We start from the raw sequence: 21,009 nt of genomic DNA, 5'->3' as shown, positions 1-21,009 counted from the left end.
TGGATTTTTGAACTACATCACTAAATCAGTCCCGAGGTGGATGAGTCTCTGTGTTGTAGTCTTGGCCACCACCTAGTGGTAATACACTGTCATTACAACAATGAAGCTGAATCCAAACTTTGTATGTGTGATTGCAATAACCCTTCAGGAAGGAGAGGTTTACATTTCCATGATTGGTTTATTGGTCACGGTAGAGTAGAGCGTTACAATAGTGACATCACATCCTGTGACAGTGACCTCATCATTAGAGGCCTGCTGCGGACTGGAACTGTGGGATCAGATCAGAACAGAACCCCACACAGCAGGGAGGGAGAGGAGGGACAACAAGGCACACCAGTAAAGGAGGGGCAAAAATCTATTTGGACACAAGTGCACTTTGATACAGGTCAACTATCAGAGGTTGAATATGTCATTCTCTGTAAAGAGAAACGCTGACAGGATTTCAGTAGCCTATACGCTGCTAGGTTAATGTGGCATCAGAACTATTTAATGTGATTTGAATAGACAGGCACTTACTATTTACAAGAAGGGTATCAACATGACAATGATTAAAGCTCAATATTTAAGGAGACAACTGGAACAGTTTAAGTCCATTTGTTTCTCCATCATGATCTTATAATGAAAAACTATTTCAGGAAACAAAAAACTATTCAAGAACTGTACAATACTTTCCAAGTACCTAAAATGAAACTGAATTAAGGCCTCAAACTGTTACAAAAAGGCAGTTCATTTTGAAAACACAATTCATGCATAAAACACAAACACTATTGAGTATTTTAAATGTAGTTACAAAGTCCTACTTTTACTTCATATGTAAACAGACTTGATAAGTCAAACAACAGACAAAAATATTTACAGTAGGGCCTAGATTCAATCAGATCGTTAACCAGCGGATGTTTTGGCAGTGTCGGAGGTGGAACTGCGTTGGAGCTGTCAAATCAGTGAGCGGCTGCTCTTGATCATTGTCACGAAGCCACACCCGTCCCACTCACTTTAGAAGTTCAGAATGAGAAAGTGAAGGCGATATAGAAATAATTACGCTCAAATTGAAAAATCATTCAACTAAATAATTAGGATTTCTATCAGCCTAATTGAGGTGTGGATTACATCTCATATTCCAGTGTCCGAACTTGTAAAACAAAGCTGCACGGGATTTCTCTTAATGCGACTCCATGCAGCCAATGGCAACATCCTCTAGGTATAATACCAGGAGCCGCTTGTAGATTTGACAGCTCCAGCATAGTTATGTGGGTGTCGGCTAGTGCAAATATGATAGAATCTAGCCCTTAGTGTCATGGATGCAAACAGCAGGCCTATATGGTTGAATGGCATGCAAAATTAGACATTTGGACTGCATATCAAGAGCAAGTCAATAAGCTTATTGACCACAATGTTGATCGGCATTGTCCCACACACTTTCTCAAACGTTGACAGACTGAGAACACTGGCTATGAATGAGAAGGTTGAGGTGGTGTGTGTGGAAGTGATTGTGGTGTATGAAAGTGTAGTTAGTGTAAATTGTCTCCCTCCTTTGTAATTCAGTGGTTATGTTCTGTGATATTATCCTTTCCCACTATGACTCAGCAGCTATGAAAACACTCACACACTACGAACACACACCCATGCATAGTTTAACCATATGTACAATTCAACTATGATTCTAAGCTGGTTTTACTAGTCTACAGTAGGGGCTCATAGAGCAGACACACACACACACACACACACACACACACACACACACACACACACACACACACACACACACACACACACACACACACACACACACACACACACACACACACACACACACACACACACACACACACACACACACACACACACACACACACTAGAAGCAGTTGAACCGCGCTACTGGAACTCCAGCATAGTGGAAAACACCCTGCAGAACCACAGACTACTATAGGGAGACATAATGCATGTCTTACTGACAAACCTTTATGTGATTGTGTGTACATTCCCAGTGTACACTCCACATAGTGTACACTCAGACACTCCTGATAGTGGTCGACATGATGCATTACTTACAATCCATACTGAAATCAGTTCTCAGTGCACTTACACACTGCACATAGTTTACACTTATACACTCCACATAGTGTACAGTCCTCTGCATTTATCCACCACTAGCCTTGGTGCATTCCTCCTCTGCCCTGTGTGGTCTGTGTCTCAGTGTCCTGCTCCAGCCGTGCGGTGAGGAAGGGGTTGAAGAAGAAGTCAAAGGCAAACTGCAGTGCTCCCTGGGCCGTGCGCCTCCAGTCGTGTTCTATCTTGTACTGCCTGCCGCTGGGCACTCGGGCGTCCGCACACGTCAGACAGTGGATGGCCTTCAGCTCAAACACAGGCCACTTGGAGCCCAGGCGTCCCTCCAGAACCGTACTGAACTCTACCAGGCTGCCAGCGCTCAGGTGCAGCAGCACGGGGCCAAACTCACTACTGGCCCTCAGGACGATGTCCTTGGTGGCGTCCTCGTCCTCTATGATGGTCCCGTTCTTACTCTTCCTCTCCAGGGGCATGCCCAAGGTCACCTCGAACTTGTGGCGGTCGAAGTGCTTCACGTGGCACTCGTGCTTGGCCAGCTTTTTCAGTTTGCATAAGGGGTCTTCTGGAAGAGGTGCGGGAAGGGCCTGGTGAGGTGCAGTGGGGTCGGTGGTGTTTTCACAGAGGGGATAGGCCTCACCATAGAGACATCTCATCCAGTTCCCTACGAACACAGGAAGTAGGCCGATGACGGACTGGGCTCCGTTCTCAATGTCGGTAATGCGGGCGTATTTGAAGCGTCCTGTCCAGGTGACCCGGTGGCCCTCCAGGTGAGAACACAGGATCTGGGTTTGGGCCATGTTGTATTCCTTCCAGGCCTTGGGCCCACACAGGTTACTGTACTCCGGCCACGTGAGGGTGGAGTTATACACCTGTTCAACACACATTCGATTCAACTTTATTTTGAGATTGTTAATGTATTCCATTTAATGCTTTCCATACACTTAATGTATTCTTTATGTTGTTACATTTGAACACCCTACATAGCACTCGGCTGTAAACAGCACTCGGCTGTAAACAGCACTCGGCTGTAAACAGCACTCGGCTGTAAACAGCACTCGGCTGTAAACAGCACTCGGCTGCCTGCAATTAGATCGGCTTCTGTCATTCTGTTGTTCTTTACTATGTAAATATGCTAGAACCTGTCATTTGTTTTATTTAGCGCATTGGGCATAATGTAGTAAACTACTTCTTGTGATTACCTTCATGCCTTCTGAGCGGTAGACATACATCCAGCAGAACATCAACAAAGCACTCAGCCACACCAGGATGAGCTTTACCACACTGCTCCGTGACAGGAACCGCGCCACCACCAGCGGGTTCAGGCTGAACCGCGTCCACAACCGCAACACCACCGGGACTGCGCACACAGTCAGAGTCACCAGCATCTTGGTGATCTCCAGAGCCATGAACCACTGGAGGACCTTGAAGAGCAACATGGCCGCCAAGCCCAAGGTGAGGACAGGCAGTGCGAACAGGAAGAGGAGGTAGCCCGCACAGGTCCGAATCAGACCGATGGTGGAGGAGGAGTGGAGCAGGGCCAGGCAGAGCTCACACCAGACGAAGCAGACCATGTAGGGGACGAGGCAGAGGTAGGTGCCCCTGAAGCCCCTCCGCTGGGCCATGCGGAACAGCAGGTAGATCAGGTGCCCGTAGAGAAGACACGGCACGCCCACGTTCAGCGCCACCATCTCCCCTAGCGGCACCGTCACAAACGTTGTTCCTAACACCCGCAGGAACCAGACACTATCGGGTAATAGTTGTGTAAGGGCACAGACCCCCGATAAGACCTCTGTGAGCAGGGCGCGGCGGGCGAGGAGCTCAGCGGAGGCTTGGAGGCTGAGGAAGGAGGTGACGGTGAAGAACAGGGCCACGGTGGCCAGCTCGGAGCAGGGGATCCAGGTCTTGTCAGCCACGGGGAAGGAGAAGACCACGAAGACCACCGACAGCAGGAAGTAGAGGTAGGGCTCCAGGTGGGTCCAGCCGAAGTTAGTCTCAGCTTGCTCCAGGTCCAGGCCGGGCTCGAAACGTAACAGCAGGTCTGTAAGGGCCCGGAAGTTCTCCCACGCCTTGGAGTTCTGGAATAACAACACCAACAGCTCTTTACACACTGAACACTCATTATACAACGGGTGGTTTGGAATTCCCATTGTTCGAGCCTCCCCTGCCCATGATAAATGAGACATCATACACATGGCCACGTTCATATAAAGTGGCATCGTTTACGTCGTTACCTAGCAACCCACTACCACTACTACTTTTAAAACGACCTGTAAGTCATCATGGAGTTCTGGAAGAACAACACCAACAGCTCTTTACACACTGAACACACAAATCCTATAGCTGTCATGGAATAACTTACCATAGTAGTTACATACTACTAAACATTTTCATTCTGTTTTCCAAGAAAACACCAAAGGTCAAGTACTCCCTAAAAGAGAGTACTTGCTAGTTGGTTACAGGATAACGACAGATTATCCTCTTTCAGTTCCTCTGCTCTAAGGCTAGAGCCGTGTGAAGGTTATCCCACCTGGAAGACGCGCAGCGTGCAGATGACCATGGAGAACAAGGACAGATAGAAGATGAGCAGGGGGATGAGAAAGATGAAGAAGTCGATGGTAAGGTTGCTGATGATGAAGAAGAAGATGAGAGCATTGACGTGGTGCGTGGGGATGAGGGCACTGAGCCACTGCATGCCCGCCCGGGACGCCCAGTTAATCAGGTGCTCCTTGATCTCCAACAGGGCGTGCAGGGGGAACTTCAAGACCTAGGGGAGAGGCAGGGGGAGAGAAAGGGAAGTGGAAAGGGAGTGACAGAGAGCGAGACAGAGAGACAGAGAGAGAGGGTAAATCCATGAGCAAGATTATAACATCTTCACACACAGATGTAATTAACACATGCATTCCCAGAGAGAAAGGTTCAGACCTTCTTGTGAAGGGGCAAGTCGTCTGGGTTCTTCACAGCTTCATCATCGTCATCGTCACCACCGTCCCCAGCCATAGTGGGAGAGGGGGGGATGCCCTGAGCATACTTCTTAGTGGTCTCTACAAAGTCATCCAGATCCACGTCATAGCAACTAGCTGCAGAGACACAGAGAGAGAGGTAGTCCTTACTCACTATTACATTACCTTTCCATTTGATTCTATAACACAAACACACACCAACCTTTGCTGGTGACGAGGCTCTCCAGAACTCTCCTCTGTTTCTGCATAGAGCTGGATATGGGGCGCTGGGAGGCAGCATCATCTTGGGGTGGAGGAATTACAGAGAAACACTGTGTTTACTAATGTGCACCTTTTGGTAACATGATGCCTCGCCGTCTCAGACTCCCAAATAGCAACATCCACAAAGGGGCAATAGCACAGGTTCTCTTGTTATCTTCTCATTTGAGTTGAAAGTAAAGAAAAATCCTGTTTTGGTTGTCTCCCCTTGCTAGTTAGCTGGCTAACATAGCCAATAAGCTAGTTAGCCTTTTAGATTCCCACATCGCCATGTTAAATAATCTGATTTATAATTAAATAATATGCTCTGGTAAATATAATATTATTGTACTTGCCAGTGTAACCTACAACATTATCCCAGTTTGATATGCTGCTTGAATGTATTCGCTCTCATATCAGCTAAAAATAGAATGTAAATCAAAAAGCACATGGCTACAGCTGTTTTTACAGTAACAAAAATTGCCTAGAATCACGTACTTATTACTTCTAAACAAAGTACTTTTGGGGGGGATTCTAATAAAGATACAATGTTGTTTGGTTTGTTGTTTTAACAGTCGCTGAGATTATATTTGGTTATCAATGCAAAATATACTTCTTATTAGATGCAGCAGTCTAATGCCAAGCTAACCAAAACAGAACAATTTTCAAGTTGAAGTGATTTTGAAGTGAGTGTATATTTGTGTCCATATACAGTACCAGTCAAAAGTTTGGACACACCTACGGTACTCATTCCAGGGTTTTTCTTTAGTAGTCACCTGGAATGCATTTCAATTAACAGGTGTGCCTTGTTAAAAGTTAATTAGTGGAATTTATTTCCTTCTTAATGCATTTGAGCCAATCAGTTGTTTTGTGACAAGGTAGGGGTGGGATACAGAAGATGGTCTTTTACCAAATAGGGCTAAATCCATATTATGGCAAGAACAGCTCAAATAAGCAAAGAGAAACAGTCCATCATTACATGAAGGTTAGTCAATCTGGAAAATTTCAAGAACTTTGAAAGTTTCTTCAAGTGCAGTCGCCAAAACCGTCAAGCCCTATGATGAAACTGTCTCTCATGAGGACCGCCACAGGAAAGGAAGACCCAAGCTGTGTTTGAATACCGATACTAACATATTGTATACTACACACTTAATGAGTACATACGTAAATGAACGGTATCATTTCAGTTGAGCGTACTAGCTCGTCACCTGTCTACTGGAAGTTGATGCTGTTGCTATGCAACGTCTTGCTAGCTAGTTAGCGTAATAAATTACATTTTACGACTTCGGATGTGTTATTAAATTCAATTTGGAGTGCCAGAGTGTGCTCGTAAATTCAGAGCGCTGTCAGATTGTCAGTTTGTAAAATCAGAGCGCACACTGGACGCTTGGGCCGAGGAGTAGGGTTGATTTGAGCGTTCTGACCTTACAACGGAAGTCAAGCAACCAAGCTAACGTTGGCTAGCTACTTGCAGACACAAAATGAGACTCTGACCATTTTACTCACCATAGCAGAGATGGTTAGGCAGTTGTCATGTTATCTAGAGTGTTGGTGACTAACTGTGCTGCTGGCAACAATTTAATTACAATTTTTTTGCAGACGTTTACTGACACCGGCCACATTCAATGGGTGTTGAACGCTCGTAAATTCATTTTTTTGCGCTCTGGTACACTCAGACGAGTGCTCTGAATTCGGAGTAGATAGCCGGAGCGAATTCACGAAACCACCCGAATGTCCATTGAGAACCCAAAACTATTCCATTCAGCTAAGCTAAGAATGACGGGAATAATCAAGTCAACAAACGTTGGGTAGTTAGCCTATAGTTAATATACCCGCAAGTTTGATGTATAAGTAGCCAACTAACGTTAGGTAGCTAGCAAACATAGCATATCATTACATTTACATTACATTTAAGTCATTTAGCAGATGATCATTACAGCAGTATGTACCGGTATGTGGTTCGTAAGGACAGCGTAGCTAACAAATTGTCAGCCAACATAACGTGTAAGGTAACTTGTTTGAAAAGTCATTACTTTATTTCATTGCTCAACATTTTCTTAACATTGGTCATAATTAGTTAAAGCAATGAATTTGTTTGCGCTCTTGTACTTCGGCTGCATATTTTCCGCTATTTTCTTCAAATCTGAAAACGATGTGAAGCCACGCCCATTTCCTGAAGAATTGCATCATGGGCCCTAAAGTACGAAGTAGTGTCCTCTGTATACTTAATATTTTAGCGAGTTTAGTACGACATCCGGAAACTTTTCGCATATTAACTATATCCATACTATGTACTCAATTCACACCACAAATACTACAGTTAGTGCGGTTAGTATGAGTATTCGAACACAGCTCCAGATTTACCTCTGCTGCAGAGTTCATTAGTTACCAGCCTCAGAAATTGCAGCCCAAATAAATGCTTCAGAGTTCAAGTAACAGACACATCGCAACATCAACTGTTCAGAGGAGACTGCGTGAATCAGGCCTTCATGGTCAAATTGCTGTAAATAAACCACTACTAAAGGACACCAATAAGAAGAAGTGAATTGCTTGGGTCAAGAAACGAGCAATGGTGTAAATCTGTCCTTTGGTCTGATGAATCCAAATTTGAGATTTTTTGTTCCAACCGCCATGTCTTTGAGACACAGAGCAGGTGAACGGATGATCTCTGCATGTGTGGTTCCTACCATGAAGCATGGAGGAGGAGGTGTGGGGGTGATTTGCTGGTGACACTGTCTGATTTATTTAGAATTCAAGGCACACTTAACCAGCATGGCTACCACAGCATTCTCCAGCGATACGCCATCCCATCTAGTTTGCGCTTAGTGGGACTATCATTTCTTTTTCAACAGAACAATGACCCAAAACACACCTCCAGGCTGTGTAAGGGCTATTTGACCAAGAAGGGGAGTGATCGTGCTGCATCAGATGACCTGGCCTCCGCAATCACCCGACCTCAACCCAATTAAGATGGTTTGGGATGAGTTGGACCGCAGAGTGAAGGAAAAGCAGCCAACAAGTACTCAGCATATGTGTGAACTCCTTCAAGATTGTTGGATAAGCGTTCCAGGTGAAGCTGGTTGAGAGAATGCCAAGATTGTACAAAGCTGTCATCAAGGCAAAGGGTTGCTACTTTGAAGAATCTAAAATATAAAACCGTTTTTTGGTTACTACATAATTCCATATGGATTATTTCATAGTTTTGATGTCTTCACTATTTATCTACAATGTAGAAAATAGTAAAAATAAAGAAAAACCTTTGAATGAGTAGGTGTGTCCAAACTTTTGATTGGTACTGTATGCCATGTCAGTGCTCAGTACAGTACCTGGCTCAGCGTTGACGTGTTCCACGTTCTCCAGCATCTCAGACACTGCCACCCTTCTCTTCTTCTCTGGGTTGAGCTTCCAGTACATGACCAGAGCAGCCTTCCTCACTCCTCTCTCAAATCTTGTCTCCGTACACAGCTTCTTCACCTCCTCAAAGTTTTCTGACGTGATGCCTAATGGTAACCACAAACTCAACCTTAATGCCTCATAATAAACGCCATGCACTGAAACAATCAGTTCAACATTCCCAATGACAGTTGACTCTTGATAAGTTCTTATCGTTTAAGTGCATACTCCATTTAATTGCACACTGTACTTTTTCAGACACAATTCAAAAGTATTATCTTGAATTGCTCTAGTTCGCCATACTGTTCCAGGGTGAAGTTTCCCCTAGGTACAGATCTAGGATCAGCTTCCCCTCCCCCAAATTGTAACCTTAACCATTAGTGGGGGGAAGTGCTGAACTGATCTAAGATCAGAGTCTAGGGGTAACTACACCCTACACCTAACCATGCTTCCTGTTAGTGGTTTAGGCTGCGCCCCCTCACCTTTCCTTGTTGCTAGGCAGCGCTGTAGCATCTTGACTGCGTCCTTGCGGCCCTGTTTGCTGGCCTGCACCAGCCAGCTTACTGCTGTACAGTTGTTCACCTCCTCATCTCTCTCCTCAGCCAGGGCCAAGTAGTACCAGCCCATCTACACACAGACACAATATATATCACCTACAATATGTGCACACTCAAAGAAACTTGCCAGATGTGGGATGATGCAAACAATTCTAATCACACTAAATGAATCTGCTGTTCTGCCCAGACTGACAATGGGTCCTTATGAAGACCTGTTGTAGTTCATATGTTAGGACTATTCATGTTTGCTCTGGTGGTCTCTCGGAGGTGGACTATGGGTAATACTCACCCTACTCTGGGCTTTGGCATCTCCAGACTTGGCCCTCTCCTCCAGCTCCTCCACACTCAGCTCCTCCTCTGGCTCCTCTACACAGAGACACAACACCCATCTTTTCATCATGATGGTTATTGGCACACGGTTATTACATGGTGACCGGCAGCACTGATACATACAGTAACAGATGTTGCATAGCATTTTAGGAAACAACAGATGCACACAGTATGACTCACACAAGCAGTAGCAGTCTTGAGCAGTAGTGTTATTCATTAAGAGCAGGATGTTCCTTCCTGTAGACAGATGCTAACTGCTCACAACAACTGTCACTGAACAGAGCCCACTTCAGTAGCGCCCCCCCAACCCCCCCCCAACAGACAGTCTCTCTAACCGTTACTGACACCTGTCCTTCTTCCCATCTCTAATACCGTTTGTGTATTTGTAAAGGAAACATCCACCCTTTTCAACATCAAATTCATCATCTCCAGCAACATCATCATCTGTTTTGGAGTCAAAGAGACAGCAGAAGATAAATGTTTCAGATGACATCATCCGAAATCACTGATGACATCATCTGATGTGCATGATCGTGATTTTAAAGAACTATGAGCAGGCAAAGGTTGGTCAAATTTGTTTTAGAGCCCTTGTTATACTATGTAGGCTAAGTGAGGTCTTGCTGTACTGTATAAAGCTTCTAGAGGTGGTAAATCTGTGTTGTGTCACTAAGGAGCAGAGGGAACCGTCCGCATGTGCTGTGCTTCTACATGCATCCAGTTCCTTCCCTTACGATCCATCGATTCCTGGCAGCATTGTGGACCTAGCCCAGCCCTGCGCCTCAGCCCTAAAATAACAGTTTATTTAGCTCACTCAACAGCTACCCCTCACCCCCTGGCACTGACACGACACCAACACGTTTATCAGAAATATGTAGTTTGGTTATTATTGTTGTCTGAGCTTTGCTGTGTTGTAATGTAATGTGCTGTGTTGTAATGTGTTGTAATGTGCTGCGTTGTGTTGGAATGCGTTGTAATGTGCTGCGTTGTAATGTGCTGCGTTGTAATGTGCTGCGTTGTAATGTGCTGCGTTGTAATGTGCTGCGTTGTGTTGGAATGGGTTGTAATGTGTTGTGTTGTAATGTATTGTAAAGTGTTGTGTTCTTTTGTAATGTGTTGTAATGTGTTGTGTTGCCGTCACGCCTGCTCCCGCTTTACCCCCCTGGCGCTTGAGGGTGCCAGGCTCCCCTGCATTACGCACTCCTGACACATTTACATTTACGTCATTTAGCAGACGCTCTTATCCAGAGCGACTTACACCATCATTACGCACAAACCTGCCTTTTCCCGTCACGCACATCAGCGTATTATTGGACTCACCTGGACTCTATCACCTGTTTATTACCTCCCCTATATTTGTCAGTTTCCCATCTCTGTTCCCCGCTGCTGCATTGATTGTCGAATGTCGTTGTTTTGCCCTTGTGCTGACGCTGTGGCTGTCTTGTTTCATGTCTGTTCTTCATTAAATGTTGACTCCCTGTACCTGCTTCTCATCTCAGTCGTCGGTCCTTACAGTTGCAGTGTAATGTGTTGTGTTGTGTTGTGTCTCTTTGGCTGTACTCACCTGGCTGAGCTACTGAAGCCTGTCGTAGAGGGGTAGTAGGGGGGCTGACCGGGGTATCTCCAGCAGCACCTGCCCCCCCTCCTCTCCTCAGCTGACCGGCTGGCAGCATTGAGCTGGGATCTTCCTGCCTGGGAGACAGGCCTGATGGGCTGCCGCAGGGGGGAGGCAGGAGGGGTGGAGAGGGAGGGTGAGGAAGGAGAGAGAGGGGGACCAGGATGAGAAGAGGAGGAAGATGAGACCGGAGAGGTCGGGACGGATGGGGTGGATATAGGCAGGGTCAAGGTGGGTCTAGTGCCTTGGGTAGATTTAGGGGTAGCTGGGGGAGGGGAGGTGGGGACAGGTTTCAGGGTGGTTGGGGTGCTGGGGGGGTGATGGTTCCATGTCTGAAACACAGAAGAGGATAAAATAGTTTAAACTCGGCCTGGTGTAAATAACGTTTAACTTTTATAGATGGAGCTTTTCAGAATCATTCAAAAATCTTGTCAGTAATCAATCAAGGAAGGGACAACGATGCATGAGGGGCGTAGCAGCTGGAAGCATGGATCTGTTGACACAGCTGCAGCAGAGTGCGGCCAGGGGAGAGGAGAGAGAGAGTGGCCGCATTGTCAATGTGAGGAGGACACCTGGTGCAGTGACACAACAGCTGCATGACACACTCCACTCTTCTGCTCCAATCATTCAACTCTCACTGTCTAAGGGAGCCCATAGCTTCCCTTCAGGACAAAGTGCTAAGATGTGTCTCTCAACCCCAAAACATGGCTCTGTGTCAGTTTCACTGCCTTTCTTGTCCCCCAAATTGCCATATGGTCAAAGTTCAGCTATCCCAGCCAAACTCTAACCAATAAATTGCCTAAACACCAATTCTACTTCAGACAGCATGATGACGCTAGCACAATAGGAGGGTGACAAGCTGGTTGGCATGCAAGAGCTTGAGTGACCATGACGCGCTTTGCTGCAATGCTGAGGATCTCCCCCAAGCCAATGACTCCACCAGTAGGAAAGTCATTCAATAACATAGCTAATAAGCAAATGACACAGGTGGATCAATGTTTTAGAATGCATTATTAAAAGTTGGTGACCAGTTTAAAATCTAGTGGAAAACACAATAATATATTATACAAATATGCATTTAGCAAATGCATTTATCTATAGCGCCTTATGCAGACACTCGTTTTAAAATCTATTCTTCTGTCAACGACAAAGGAACCGTAAATATGACCACGAGCTGGCAGTTCTGACTATGGTACAACCAGTGGTGGAAAAATTACCCGTCATACTTGAGTAAAATAAAAAATACCTTCATAGAAAATGACTCAAGTAAAAGTGAAAGTCACTTTAGTAAAAGTCTAAAAGTATTTGGTTTTAAATATACTTAAGTGTCAAAAGTAAAAGTATAAATTACTTCACATTCCTTATATTAAGCAAACCAGATAGCACAATTGTTTTACATTTACAGATAGACAGTGGCACACCAACACTCGGACATCACTTATAAACAAAGCATTTGTGTTAGTGAGTCGGTCAGATCAGAGGCAGTAGGGATGACCAGGGATGTTCTTTTGATAAGTGAGTGAATTGGACGATTTTCCTGTACTTCTAAGCATTCCAAATGTAACGAGTACCTTAAGGTGTCAGGGAAAATCTATGTAAAAAATCACATTATTTTCTTTAGGAATGTAGGGGGAGTAAACGTAAACATTTTCAAAAATTGTAATATTAAAGTAAAGTACGATACCCTCAAAAACTGCTTAAGTAGTACTTTAATTTTTATTTTATTTACACCACTGAGTACAGCATGTCCAAAACAAAAATGTCAGCGTTATTCTCTCACCTTTGCAGTCAAAGACTCAATCAGTGTTTCGTCTTGTCGATAATAATCTGATAGAAATGTCCAGTTTAAATTGTTCAGGGCCTCGTCATCTCACCTTTGACAACTCCGTTCCACAAGCGCATCTGTGATCTAACTACTTTTGGGATGACGGGAACTCCTTCAGCTCTACAGACAAAATAAACGCCCACTTTCTACTCCGCCTATGATTAGACGTTGTCATTGACTCCTTCGTTTTCTCTTAATTTCATTGGCTACAGATACAGGAAGTCGAAACCATTTCCCGAGCCTTCTCTTTCAGCCATCACCAGTAGATAATCGAAATGCCTCTGGTTCAGAGAATACAGTAATTGGCTGATAACATTTGTACATCTTTTCGTGGTTTGATGTGCCGTAGCCTACATGCATCGATAAGCACTAAACCTCATACGTTCAGTTACGCTTAAAATTGGGAATGGGAATGCTTCAGTCACACCATGTCATAAGAATTTACATTGTAAATGAATGTCCAGAGCCTTTCTCTTTTCATGTAAACGTTCCACTCATATTTGCATAGCTCCTACCTCCGTGCTCGATTGTTCTTCCTGGTTACATCATTTGTTGTGGCAGTCTCCTTGGTCGCAGGTCTAAATGCATTTCTAATATCCCGCAATGAACTTTGATCTGCCGCAGAGCCCGGCGACAGTCACAGAGATATCTCCTATCTCCCTCCACGGGTTCGCTCTCGTCCCGGTGACCAGCTTGGGGGCGGGGGGTGAACCGGGGAGCCTCGACATTGCACCTGGCTCCGGAGTGATACAGGTGTTGTGCCGAAAATCTCCCCCCCTGACAGAATTCGCCCCCCCCCCCCTTTCTAATTTCCTTAATTTTGTGACTAGAGTCAAATACCTTCTGTTGCACACATCAGAGTCAAACACTTTATATAGAACAAACCGAAATTAATTATTAATGTATCTGTGTTATTAAACATAGAGGGAGTAAAATGTTGGCAAGCAAAAAACATTTCAGAACAACTATGGCTGAATTATTATCCTTACACTTTCAAAAATACTAGTCGAATAAGACATGGGAGAGATGATGAATTTTGGCAAAGAGATTAATTTATAGACTAATACAAATCAGTAGCGGATTTAGGTACGGGCGACATGGACAACCGTCCATAGCCAAACCGAAAACTGCAGACAAAAATGGTTTCTGCTACTAAGATCAGTGAAATGTAGGCTAAACTGACAACGGAGTGAAAAGCAGAAATCTCAACTAGCAAGCAAGTCGCAGCAATGAAGAACGAGAAGGGCAGGGGGGAGATTGTCGGCACAACACCGGCCGAGGATGGGACAACACCACCTGTCGCCTTCATTGCTGGGGTACTGTCACGAGAATTTTTATCCCAATTGTTGAACTCAACTATCACTCAAGCTTTAAATAATTCCCAGAGGTTGTAATGCCCTGGTTAATAAAGAATTATTCAAAGACCCAATCTGCAATGGATCAATACTTTATTCAGAGAGAACTCTCCAGTCAAAAATGAGAACACCGTCCTTTTATAACACACACACACACACACACACACACACACCAGTAGAAACTCCACCTCCCTTTAGTTGGGCTGTATTTTTCCACAATACTAACACAGTTTATCATTATCTTCTGCAAGCCTAGCCATTTCTAACAGTTACTCCCCTACCTAGAGGGGCCTCTTTCCTGTTGTCAGTTTTCAGAGTAATAACTAGGTCATCTGTAGTTCAGTTGTCCTTTGTTGTTTCAACTATACATTTCTCACATTGCTACATAGTAACACAATGGCCTAGTCACGCACACATTTCATACAATTATATGGAATAATTTAGTCATTACCTTAAACATATACATTCCTTTATCAGGTACCTGTCACTTTGTTGGTCCAGAATGTGATGGTCAGCAGAGGTGGTTCGGGGATGCCAACCTTTTTTTGGGGTCACCACTTGTGGATCTGACACTGCAATAGGCTACATTAAGACAAAAGGCCAACTCGGATGTTATTTCCTTTTGCAGTTAATTTCATCATGTGTTGACTCAGTTCTGATAACCATCTACTGCATTGCATTGCATTTAATTAGATTTAATTTTGCTTCTCAGAATTGTATGCGTCCCCACAGAATCTGACCCTCATGGTACCAGTGTGTCCTACCTGGGTCAGTTGACCTCAGAGGCAAGACCTGAACTGCAGTCAGATGGTAAGAGCAGCCCATTTAAAACAATGTTAAACCTGCATCACTTTATATTGATGATGATTGTGTGTGTTCGTCTGCATATTCACAACAGCCCCTCCACAGCCCCTCCTGCTCCAAGACAACATGTCATCCCTCCATACCAGTATGGAGCTCCTCAAGGGGGAACCCCACAGCCCTGCCACCCAGCCCCTGTCTCCCCTCCCTCCCCTGGGCCTGATGGTGTCCCTGGACCCCTGTCTGCTGCTGGAGGAGGACCAGGAACCACTGGAGTTTCATACTCAGATTGAACCAAAGGTGGAGAGAAAGCAATAACACTATTCTCCAGACACGCATGCAAATCATAATGATCCTGACAGTGATGATGTTTTTAAATCATAATGATATTGACAGTGATGATGTTTTAAAATCATAATGATATTGACAGTGATGATGTTTTTAAATCATAATGATCCTGACAGTGATGATGTTTTTAAATCATAATGATATTGACAGTGATGATGTTTTTAAATCATAATGATCCTGACAGTGATTATGTTTTTAAATCATAATGATATTGACAGTGATGATGTTTTTAAATCATAATGATCCTGACAGTGATGATGTTTTAAATCATAATGATATTGACAGTGATGATGTTTTTAAATCATAATGATACTGACAGTGATGATGTTTTTAAATCATAATGATACTGACAGTGATGATGTTTTTAAATCATAATGATATTGACAGTGATGATGTTTTTAAATCATAATGATCCTGACAGTGATTATGTTTTTAAATCATAATGATATTGACAGTGATTATGTTTTTAAATCATAATGATCCTGACAGTGATGATGTTTTTAAATCATAATGATACTGACAGTGATGATGTTTTTAAATCATAATGATACTGACAGTGATGATTCTTTTAATGGCTGCTGTTGTCTTTTGCCATAGAAACGGAAAAGGTGGCTGGCCGAAGAAGAGGAAACCTCAGAGAGAGTTAACAACACCCATAGCTCCAACAACAGGGTGATGCATACACACACACACACACACACACACACACACACACACACACAGACACACACACACACACACACACACACACACAAAGCAATTGCATAACATAGTTTCTCTGGACCCCTGCAAGGTCGGAGTTCGCCCCCCGACGTAAAATAAAAATAAAAAATGGAGTGGCTGCGGTTCCGAATATTCTGGAACCCGACTTGCCGTGGCTATTGGTACGGAGATCTCTGCGCATGTTCTGGATTTTTTTAACGTAGCTGCTGCCCACTCTGCTACCTACGTAGCTTCTGCTCAGTGCTTCCACTGCCGCTTCTCCCTCATTAACATGGAGGGGAAACTTCATCTTGTACACTAAAGATTTGGTCGACAATTTAGAACTAGGCATTCCATACACATGCTCTGGCTGCCTAGCCTAATCACGAGGTACTTGCATGATCATTGAGAAGCAAAATAGCAGTTAGTAGGGCCTGTGTGTGGTTAGAACGCAGATCGTTTTTTTGAAGTGGGGAGTTGCATTATTTAGCATGGCACCTTTCCAACAAGTCAGTTTGTCAAATTTCTTCCCTGCCAGAGCTGCCCCAGTCAACTGGAAGTGCTGTAATTGTGAGGTCGAAATGTTTAGAAGCAACAATGGCTCAGCCGGAAGTGGTAGGCCACACAAGCTCACAGAATGGGGCCGATGAGTGCAGAAGCGCGTAGCGTGTAAAAATCGTCTGTCCTCGGTTGCAACACTCACTACCGAGTTCCAAACTGCCTCTAGAAGCAACGTCAGCACAAGAACTGTTCGTCAGGAGCTTCATGAAATGGGTTTACATGGCCAAGCAGCCACACACAAGCTTAAGATTACCATGCGCAATGCCAAGCATCGTCTGGAGTGGTGTAAAGCTCACCACCATTGGACTCGGGAGCAGTGGAAACGCGTTCTCTGGAGTGATGAATCACGCTTCACCATCTGGCAGCCCGACGGACGAATCTGGGTTTGGCGATGCCAGGAGAACGCTACCTGTCCCAATGCAGTGCCAACAGAAATGTTTGGTGGAGGAGGAATAACAGTCTGGGGCTGTTTTTCATGGTTCGGGCTAGGCCCCTTAGTTCCAGTGAAGGGACATTTTGACTCTACAGCGTACAATGACATTCTAGACGATTCTGTGCTTCCAACTTTGGGGAAGGCCCTTTTCTGTTTCAGCATGACAATGCCCCCGTGCACAAAGCGAGGTCCATACAGAAATGGTTTGTTTAGATCAGTGTGGAAGAACTTCACTGGCCTGCACAGAGCCCTGACCTCAACCCCATCTAACACCTTTGGGATGAATTGGAACGCCGACTGCGAGCCAGACCTAATCACCCAACATCAGTACCCGACCTCACTAATGCTCTTGTGGCTGAATGGAAGCAAGTCCCTGCAGTAATGTTCCTACATCTATTGGAAAGCCTTCCCAGAAGAGTGGAGGCTGTTATAGTAGCAAAGGAGGGACCAACTTCATATTAATGCACATGATTTGGAATGAGATGTCCAGATACTTTTGGCCATTTTGATTAACTGTTCAAGGGTCTTATGGTTTGGGGGTAGAAGCTGTTAAGAAGCCTTTTTGACCTAGACTTGGAGCTCCGGTACCGCTTGCTGTGCGGTAGCAGAGAGAACAGTCTATGACTAGGGTGGCTGCAGTCCTTGGCAATTTTTTGGGCCTTCCTCTGACACCGCCTGGTATAGAGGTCCTGGATGGCAGGAAGCTTGGCCCCAGTGATGTACTGGGCCATACGTACTACCCTCTGAGATAGAGATTTCTGGAGGGGTGGGCGGGGCGTGGGTGAAAACTCTGTATTTGCAGCCATGACCGCCCCCCAAAATGGAAACTCGTCAGCTAGACAGCCACTACAAAGTATAGACTACCGATCGCTGTCCATGGTGTTGAAATTGCAACATGTCTATGCTGCTGCCTATCAAATCGATGATTGGTTTTCTGTGGTGCCAGGGCATGTAGCCTATAGCTTTGCTTTAGCTAATGTTTTCTGGGCGGCCTATTTGGTCATCATTGTAGTATCAGTGATATATATCTGACTTGCCTAGCTAAATCAAGGTTAAATAAAAAATATATGAGTTACTATGCTGTTACGAGCAGTAATGTATTACGGCAGTGTTAAGTTACAACACCCAATTGGAAGTGCACATGCGCTATTCTAACTGTACTCCCGTCTCCTGCCTGGTCATTTTCTCCACAACACAAATATTACAGCTATACACACGGTGTAGCAATGATGCCAATAATTGTATTACTTGTTCAGTGAATAAAGTTGGAAATTCAAACATTGCAGATTGTAAAATAAATATTTGATACAACAGTATACTAATCAGCTACCAATTTATTTTTTCATTGTATTTATACAACTGTCCTGTATAGGCTACCTGAACCTGCATGACATGAACCATCCTCGCTCTCTCCAAGCTTGGATAGAAAGTTGTTGTGCATACCAACTAGTTTATTAATGCCAAATAATACAGTAAGTCCACTCTCACAACCAGCTAACTAGGGATTGTTTCATTATGCAGTGAAGCCTATAGCTATATACCGTATTTAGCAGCTATTTATACACTTATAAATATAACTTATACACTTTATACACTTATAAATTACACATCAAATAGCCTATCAATTAGGGAAAAAAGTAGACTTGAGGATAAATTCAGCCACTATTTATTGTTGATGGGTTGCAATATTCAAGGTAAATTTAATCAAATTAAATTCATTCCAACTTGAGAGAACCCTGATCTTCTGAAGTCCTCATTGCTGCTTCTGTCTCTGTCTCTTTTTCTCTTTGTTTCTCTTAGAAAAAGTATATCTGTGTCTGTGCTTCTCTGTTTTTTCTATGTAGAGGCCTATAGGAGCTATATATATATATATATATATGCGACTGCGTTGCCGTGCATTTTTTTGTGCAAATGTTTTCACCACGGTCTTTAGGTCCAGGTTGCAGGCCCGACTGTTTTCTATGAGTATTGCCAACCCAGACATACTTTCCTGAGACATTGTACATTATATTGTATGTCCATTGTGCTGGACACAATTTAAACTTGAATGATGCATGCTAATACATACCAGTGATAAGGGAATGTTGATATTGCAACCACACAACTCAAATGCTGGTTCACCAGTGTGAACGAAATCGCAAACCTCTTTTGTTCAAGCCCTCAACTTGTTGTCTGTTAATGGTAATCTGTTTGCATTTGTCAGTTGATTGGCATTTCAGTGTCTAGACAACCTGTCCCCAGAGCTTCCTATACGGTTATTCTCTTTTCCGTAACGTGTTGAGGCCGGCAATTAAGGAGAACAAGAGGCTTCAGAACTGTTGCAGAACTGCTGTTTTTGAAACACCACCCCTTCTGCCCAGTTTACCTGGTGTTGCTACGGCAATCAAGCTGTTTTTACCATCACTGTAACTGTCGCTTCTGCAGAGAGATTTTTCTTCTGAACTAAAACTCCTGAAGAAGTACCTAAGAAGCATTAGGCTCTCGCTCTGATATGCGCTTCTGAACACCTGAGTAAGCGCCACTCATTGCACTGGCGCCGTCGTAGCCTTGACCACGGCATTTGTTCACCCCTTTCAATCAATTCAATGTTTTCTTTTCCAAGGCCTGAGGCACTTTTTTAGTCACATTCCTGAAGCCCAAGAAACTAACACTTAGCTTCCTAGAACATATTGAAATGAATAAGGTTTATGAATGACCTTTTGGAGGTTTACTGTCAAAATGATTTATTAAATGAAACAAATCGACGTGGACACCAAGTGGTGGGCCCTCAGAGCTCATGGGCCCCCTACCTAGTGGGGGCCTGCTGGGGTGTCCGGTATGCCAGTGACATGCACACCTGCACATACACATTACACACACTCTCAAACTCATTCATAGGGAGAGGAGATGTGGAACAGAATGAGTTATTCTTATTGTGAAGGCCTTCTCTCTCTCTTGATCTCAGGAATGTTATTTTTGTGAATGAGAAGAGAAGCTGCAGCTGAGAGAGGAGCACCTGGACCTCCCTTTCACTGAGATCAGCCACATGCTGGGGCTGCAGTGGTCCCAACTGGGCCCCAACGACAAGCAGGTCTGACCCCTCAACCCTAACCTTTAAACCCTAACCCCTCTCACCCTTATGCTCTGGCTGTACATTGCAGTAGTCCCAACTTGGCCCCGATGACAAGAAAGTCTGACGTCTGACGTCTGACCTCTAACCTCTGACCCCCAACTTGAAATTCTAACCGAAACATCCTATATGTCTTCCTGTAGAAGTACAACCAAGAGGCAGAGAAGGACAAGCAGCACTACATCACAGGGCTGACAGACTACCAGAACACTGAGGCATACAAAGACTTCCTCCGGAGGAAAGCCCTGAGCAGAGGACCAAAGCTCTATGTTGTGTGTTCAATGTTGTTTGTGTACAATGTTTGTGTAGTGTGTAGCTTAGTGCCTAGACTCTAGGGTGTAGTAGTTATGTAATTAGATGAGCTCGATGTTGATTGCTGTTGATGGTTTTTGTTGATGATTGTTGTTATGTTTTGTTGTTGTCAGGACCCCAGGGAGTTGACATTGAGATGGAGGAGGAGACCATGGCTTTGAATCCCATAGATGTGAGTAACTTAACTGCTCCTCTTTCTACACAAGCCATTCTGACCTTCACCTTGACCAGGGATGGGCAACTTTGATGGGGTGGGGGCCACAAAAACAGAACTCATCATGAGGGGCAGCAGGGGCTCGTGGGTCTTCGTACCCACATCCATACCCCCCTCCTTACAAGCAAAACATTTTAGCGGCCCCCCTTCGTGACAGTGAAGAGTTTGTAGTTTCTTTCCTCCAATTCTGCACATT

At 44.4% G+C, this 21,009-nt stretch overlaps 1 protein-coding gene and 1 long non-coding RNA gene across 4 annotated transcripts in view; one reads left to right on the top strand and one right to left on the bottom strand.

Annotated features, from left to right (window-relative positions):
• Positions 1 to 158: 158 nt before the first annotated feature.
• LOC106611899 (wolframin) overlaps positions 159 to 21,009 on the bottom strand; it is a 34,129-nt gene continuing 13,278 nt past the window's right edge. The window contains exons 1-10 of one of the 3 annotated variants that reach the window (XM_014212555.2): positions 13,494 to 13,631; positions 11,103 to 11,485; positions 9,501 to 9,577; positions 9,137 to 9,281; positions 8,588 to 8,761; positions 5,227 to 5,307; positions 4,987 to 5,141; positions 4,592 to 4,828; positions 3,264 to 4,139; positions 159 to 2,933 (exon numbers count right to left, since the gene is read on the bottom strand). In XM_014212555.2, the coding sequence (XP_014068030.2) occupies positions 2,148 to 2,933; positions 3,264 to 4,139; positions 4,592 to 4,828; positions 4,987 to 5,141; positions 5,227 to 5,307; positions 8,588 to 8,761; positions 9,137 to 9,281; positions 9,501 to 9,577; positions 11,103 to 11,211 (2,640 nt within the window). In that variant the 5' untranslated portion in view covers positions 11,212 to 11,485; positions 13,494 to 13,631 and the 3' untranslated portion in view covers positions 159 to 2,147. Of the gene's footprint in view, positions 2,934 to 3,263; positions 4,140 to 4,591; positions 4,829 to 4,986; positions 5,142 to 5,226; positions 5,308 to 8,587; positions 8,762 to 9,136; positions 9,282 to 9,500; positions 9,578 to 11,102; positions 11,486 to 12,933; positions 13,089 to 13,493; positions 13,632 to 21,009 lie in introns of those variants that run through there. The other 2 variants (XM_014212554.2, XM_014212553.2) reach the window with 2 other exon arrangements.
• On the top strand, positions 13,680 to 20,777 carry LOC106611903 (uncharacterized). Its single transcript, XR_001330175.2, has 7 exons — positions 13,680 to 14,294; positions 15,046 to 15,143; positions 15,232 to 15,434; positions 16,080 to 16,154; positions 20,123 to 20,248; positions 20,431 to 20,559; positions 20,713 to 20,777. It is a non-coding gene; the product is annotated as an uncharacterized lncRNA (long non-coding RNA).

Source organism: Salmo salar, chromosome ssa09 (assembly GCF_905237065.1).
Source record: "Salmo salar chromosome ssa09, Ssal_v3.1, whole genome shotgun sequence".
Classification (NCBI taxonomy): domain Eukaryota; kingdom Metazoa; phylum Chordata; class Actinopteri; order Salmoniformes; family Salmonidae; genus Salmo; species Salmo salar.
The sequence above is the reverse complement of the archived record's forward strand: the minus strand, read 5'-3'. Positions and strand labels throughout refer to the sequence as shown.